At 44.2% G+C, this 6,356-nt stretch overlaps 1 protein-coding gene and 1 non-coding gene across 2 annotated transcripts; both read right to left on the bottom strand.

The window, feature by feature from the left end:
- Positions 1–252: 252 nt before the first annotated feature.
- On the bottom strand, positions 253–5,350 carry LOC112244642 (40S ribosomal protein S15). The gene is made up of 4 exons (XM_024412370.1): positions 5,261–5,350; positions 2,620–2,705; positions 1,955–2,189; positions 253–408 (listed from the first exon to the last, which is right to left on the bottom strand). The coding sequence occupies exons 1-4, from the start codon at positions 5,261–5,263 to the stop codon at positions 295–297; spliced, it is 438 nt and encodes a 145-aa protein (XP_024268138.1). The 5' UTR covers positions 5,264–5,350; the 3' UTR covers positions 253–294.
- LOC112244660 lies at positions 2,432–2,564 on the bottom strand. Its single transcript, XR_002952620.1, has one exon. It is a non-coding gene; the product is annotated as a small nucleolar RNA SNORA35 (small nucleolar RNA).
- Positions 5,351–6,356: the final 1,006 nt, after the last annotated feature.

Below are 6,356 nucleotides of genomic sequence, written 5' to 3'. Positions count from 1 at the left end.
CACATATGAGCTTACCCTTGTGGTAGTCATGTATATGCAAATTTAGGCAACGTGTTGAGACACGTGCAACATACCATACTGCCAGTAAACGGATTATTTCTTTTAAATACCCCCCCAAAATGTTAACACATTGGCACATATGTACCCAGACCTTGAAAACGAAATTAATTCAGTGTCATTAGACCCCTTTCAATGGATACAAATTCAGGCAAACAGAACAAAACATATTTAAATTAAAAGCCAACAGAAAAGTGTGGGGACCTCATTTTTATTTATACAAAGACAGCAGCCCTTCTATTTCAGTGGGATGAAACGGGAAGAATGTGTAGCTCCGATACCGGGGCGACCGTGCTTGACTGGTTTGTAGGTAATAGAGAACTCCCCCAGGTAGTGGCCGCACATCTCAGGCTGGAGAGAGAAATGTAAAATTGTTAGTACGGAGCAGGACAATCCTGTTACTAGACAACTAGAATACACCTGTACCACAACTACCACAGTACATTGTGCACTGACAGCTTCAGACATAAAACTTTTAAGGCCAAGACTGATGCAGGACCAAAACATTTATGGACAACACAAAAATCTGTGATTGTTAACAAAGGCTATGGACCTCGCTTTCTGCACAGGGGTATTGTCATGCTGAAACAGGAAAGGGCCTTCCCCAAAAAAGGCCTTCCTTGTGTGAGGCTGCTCGGCCATGGAAACCCATTTCATGAAGCTCCAGACGGACAGCTCTTGTGCTGAAGTTGCTTCCAGGGGCAGTTTAGAACTTGGTAGTGAGTGTTGCAACCGAGGACAAACCATTTTTATGTGCTACACGTTTCAGCACTTGGCGGTCTTGTTCTGTGAGCTCGTGGGTGCAGGTAGCCTAGTGGTTAGAGCGTTGGACTATTAACCGGAAGGTTGCAAGATCGAATCCCCAAATTGACAAGGTAAAAATCTGTTATTCTGCCCCTGAACAAGGCAGTTAACCCACAGTTCCTAGGCCTTCATTGAAAATAATAATTTGTTCTTAATAACCGACTTGCCTAGTTAAATAAATAAACTTGTGTGGCCTACCACTTTGCGGCTGAGCCGTTGTTGCTCCTAGACGTTTCCACTTCATAATAACAGCACTTACAGTTGACCGGGGCAGCTCTAGCAGGGCAGAAAATAGACGAACTGACTTGTTGGATGACGGTGCCACGTTGAGTCACTGAGCTCTTCAGTTCAGGCTATTCTACTGCCAATGTTTGTCTATGAAGATTGCATGGCAGTGTGCTTGATTTTAAACACCTGTCTGAAACGGGTGTGGCTGAAATAGTTGAATCCAATAAGGGGGTGTCCACATACTTTTGGCCATAGTGTATCTTATTACTATTACATTAACTGTCTGAAATGTGCTAACTGCTATGCAGTTGTGCATTTGGTTTCGTTCTACCTGATTAGCTCTCGCAAAACCAAACCTCTCTTGGTAACAGCAGAGACTCTCCTTTTGGATCAAAAGCCTTGCTGTCTAAAAATGTTTTGTGAGTGCAGCAAACTGAGTAGTATTTTTTAGGTCCTTGTATAACTGAGCTGGGATGTCTGTACTGTAAATAGTTAATGTCAGAGACTATAAAATGTTCACAATGCACTATTTAGCATTTAGCTAGCATTCAATATGGAATTTTACATTAACCTATTAGCATTGCTAACCTTTGGATTAGAGGCTCAGTGAGGTTAGACAGATTTTATTTAACTAGGCAAATCAGTTAAGAACAAATTCTTATTTACAATGCCAGACCAAACCTGGAAGACGCTGGGCCAAATTGTGCGCCGCCAGACCGCTGCCCCACCTGGAGCCCCCAAAATAATACCCCTTGTGTTCAGTGTCAGTATTACCAAATCTCCCAGGACAGCACAAGGTTGGTATGAAGGTATGACAATCTGGAAACCGCCCAAGCCTACCCATAGATCTTTCCCATAACCTCACCTTGATTTCAACCTGGTTGAAGGTCTTTCCGTTGTACACTCCGACCATGGAGCCAACCATCTCAGGCAGGATGACCATGTCCCTAAGGTGAGTCTTCACCACCTCGGGCTTCTCCATGGGGGGAGCCTCCTTCTTGGCCTTACGCAGGCGCTTCAGGAGGGACTGCTGCTTGCGGCGAAGGCCACGGTTAAGTCTCCTCCTCTGGCGAGCGCAGTACAGTTGCATCAGCTGTTCACTGGAGGAGAGGAGGTATGATGCAGTCAGGCATACTTTCAGATTAACATTCAGCATCAGGTCCAAATAGCAGACATCTACAGGGAAGTTAATTAAACATTTAAATCCGGACTGTACCAAAATAGCCTCTAGAATTTCACATACTTAGTCATAGTCCAAGTAATTATGTAATGATATGTATTTTATTACATGCAAAATTGAGAAAACAAATGAAAATGGAACACAGCATACCAGTTGCCATAATAATGTACCCAACTTTCGAAAGAGAGAACGCCACTGTCAGACCTCACCCTTCTGCAAGATGGGGTTCATCTAGCATTGTTATGATGGTTACACTCAGAAAGGGTTGAGCTTTCACCGAAATACCACAATGCAAACAGCAATATTGCCAAATGTAGTGGCGCATTTACTGGATGAATTGATTTACTCACTAGGACATGTCCAGAAGCTGGTCCAGGTCCACACCTCTGTAGGTGAACTTCCTGAAGGTACGCTTCTTCTTGATCTCGACATCCGCCTAGAGAAATCACGCAAACTACTTTAACACAGTGGATATTGACGGCCAACGAAAATGAGTGTTAAAACGAGAAGTTCATTAGGAATAGAATTAATAATAGTTATAGCCACTATGTGTTAGTAGAGTGCTGTCGTGCTTACTTCGGAATCCCCTGTGATATGCAACTTTTCAGGGAAGTTAGGAACCAATAGACACAGGCAGTTAGGAAAGCTAAGGCTAGCTTTTTGAAACAGAAATGTGCATCCTGTAGCACTAACTCAAAAAAGTTCTGGGACACTAAAGTCCATAGAGAATAAGAGCACCTCCCCCCAGCTGCCCACTGCACTGAGGCTGGGACTGTCACCACCGATAAATCCACTATAATTGAGAATTTTTATAAGCGTTTTTCTACGGCTACCCCCTACCTCAGTCAACTGCCCTGCACCACCAACAGCAACTTGCCCAAGCCTCCCCATTTCTCCTTTACCCAAATCCAGATAGCTGATGTTCTGAAAGATCTGCAAAATCAGGACCCCTACAAATCAGCCGGGCTAGACAATCTGGACCCTCTCTAAAATTATCTGCCGAAATTGTTGAAACCCCTATTACTAGCCTGTTCAACCTCTCTTCGTATCGTCTGAGGTTCCCAAAGATTGGAAAGCTGCCGCGATCATCCCCCTCTTCAAAGGGGGAGACACTCTAGACCCAAACTGCTACAGACCTATGTCTATTCTACACTGCCTCTCTAAGGTCTTCGAAAGCCAAGTTAAACAGACGACCATTTTGAATCCTGTACCTTCTCCGTTATGCAATCTGGTTTCAGAGCTGGTCATGGGTGCACCTCAGCCAAGCTCAAGGTCCCAAACGATATCATAACCGCCATCTATAAAATACATTACTGTGCAGCCGTCTTCATCGACCTGGCCAAGGCTTTCGACTCTTGTCAATCACCGCATTCTTATAGGCAGACTCAACAGCCTTGGTTTCTCAAATGACTGCCTCGCCTGGTACACCAACTACTTCTCTGATTGAGCTCAGTGTTAAATCAGAGGGCCTGTTGCCCGGGCCTCTGGCAGCCTCTATGGGGGTACAACAGGGTTTAATTCTCAGGCCGACTCTCTTCTCGGTATACATCAATGATGTTGCTCTTGCTGCTGGTGATTCTCTGATCCATCTCTACGTAGACGACACCATTCCGTATACCTCTGGCCCTTCTTTGGACACTGTTAACTAACCTCCAGACGAGCTTCAATGCCACACAACTCTCCTTCCGTGGCCCCCAACTGCTCTTAAATGCAAGTCAAACTAAATGCACGCTCTTCAACTGATCGCTGCCCGCACCTGCCGGCCCGACCAGCATCACTACTCTGGACAGTTCTGACTTAGAATATGTGGACAACTACCTAGGTGTCTGGCTAGACTGTAAACTCTCCTTCCAGACACACATTAAGCATCTCCAATCCAAAATTGAATCTAGAATCGGCTTCCTATTTCACAACAAAGCATCCTTCACTCATGCCGCCAAACATACCCTCGTAAAACTGACCTTCCTACCGATCCTGGACTTCGGCGATGTCATTTACAAAATAGCCTCCAACACGCTACTCAACAAATTGGATGCAGTCTATCACAGTGCCATCCGTTTTGTCACCAAAGCCCCATATACTACCCACCACTGCGACCTGTACTCTCGTTGGCTGGCCCTCGCTTCATACTCGTCGCCTAACCCTTCGCTCCCAGGTCATCTACAAGTCTTTGCTAGGTAAAGCTCCACCTTATCTCAGCTCACTGGTCACCATAGCAGCACGCGCTCCAGCAGGTATATCTCACAGGTCATCCCCCAAAGCCAATTCCTCCATTGGCCACCTTTCCTTACAGCTCTCTGCTGCCAATGACTGGAACGAACTGCAAAAATCACTGAAGGTGGACTTATATCTCCCGCACTAGCTTTAAGCACCAGCTGTCTGAGCTTCTCACAGATCACTGCACCTGTACATAGCCCATTATTTATGTATCTTGCTCCTTTGCACCCAAGTATCTCTACTTGCACATTCATCTTCTGCACATCTATCACTCCAGTGTTTAGTTGGTATATTGTAATTAGCCACCATGGTCTATTTATTGCCATACCTCCCTTATCTTACCTCATTTACACACACTGTATATAGACTTTTACTGTATTATTGACTGTATGTTTGTTTAATCCGAGGGTAACTCCGTGTTGTGGTTTGTGTCGAACTGCTGTGCTTTATCTTGGCCAGGTCGCGGTTGTAAATGAGAACTTGTTCTCAACTAACCTACCTGGTTAAATAATTAAAAATGTCTCTAAATGACTAAACCTGACTCGGTAAATAAACAGAAAGCTAGCATTAGCACTGCAGGCAACCGTATGAGCTTAACATGCATCCCAAGCTTTGTGGTAGCGTCAATAGTGTTTCATCCTAAAATTCACCAATGTATTAATTGATACGTAGTGATGCATTGCACTGTATGGTTTAATAAATCAAATGTATTATAACTTAGCTAAGATTGACATAGATGGTCAAATTCAGGTTCTTGTAAAATCGGGGCCCTACCATTTTGCCTGATGTTCCGGTGAAAAGAATGTTCCGAAGTCTCGTTTGTGCTAATATCGCGCGACTCGTAGGGACATCCGGCTATCTATTTCCGGCCAGGCAAAATATTTGTATATTTCACTGGACCAGTAGGTGGAGGTATTGTACAATAACTTTTATCTTCATCAAACATCAAACAGTGCAACTTCCATTCAAGTTGAAGTCACTCACCATAGTCGGGATACTTCTAGAGGAGATGAAATGAAATGAAAACAAACAGCTAAACAATTTGTGTCATCTTTTTTTACAGCTGTCACACAAAAATATATCTAACATGGAATAAAACAAAGGCAGGTGGTAAGAGAAAACACATTTTATTAAAGACACCCAGCCCACCACACCTGATAATGTTCATACAGAGTACAATGTTATCCTGATTATGTGCCGTATAAAGTCAATCACCATCTAAAAAGAGGTCCTGATTTCGGTACCAGATCTTAATTTTCTTCTCCCACGTGATCTCCTTCTGAAACTGCAAAGTGCCATACAACAGAGCTTCTGCTGTGGGTGGACAACCTAGAAACAAACATGTGCAAGAACAAGACATGCAATACCCGTATGTATGTATGAAAATTGCTAAGAAATTCTGTGATATCAACCCACCTTACCTGGTACCAGAGGAGGCTGGTGGGAGGAGCTATTGGAGGATGGGTTCATTGTAATGGCTGGAATCTAGACAATTTTGTGCTTCCAACTTTGTGGCAACAGTTTGGGGAAGGCCCTTACCTGTTTCAGCATGACAATGCCCCTAGGGCACAAAGCGGTGTGGAAGAACTTGACTGACCTGCACAGAGCCCTTACCTCAACCCCATGAAACGAATTGGAAGCATGCTCGTGGCTGAATGGAAGCAAGTCCCCGCAGCAATGTTCCAACATCTAGTGGAAAGTCTTCCCAGAAGAGTGGAGGCTGTTATAGCAGCAAAGGTGGGACAAACTCCATATTAATGCCCATGCTTTTGGAATGAGATGTTTGTCAAACAGGTGTCCACATACACTAAATTACCAAAAGTACTTCTCTATTCCATCAGTGACCCAAAATCCCATGCCGACTACACTG

This window comes from Oncorhynchus tshawytscha, linkage group LG28 (genome assembly GCF_018296145.1).
Source record: "Oncorhynchus tshawytscha isolate Ot180627B linkage group LG28, Otsh_v2.0, whole genome shotgun sequence".
Taxonomy (NCBI): Eukaryota; Metazoa; Chordata; class Actinopteri; order Salmoniformes; family Salmonidae; genus Oncorhynchus; species Oncorhynchus tshawytscha.
The sequence above is the reverse complement of the archived record's forward strand: the minus strand, read 5'-3'. Positions and strand labels throughout refer to the sequence as shown.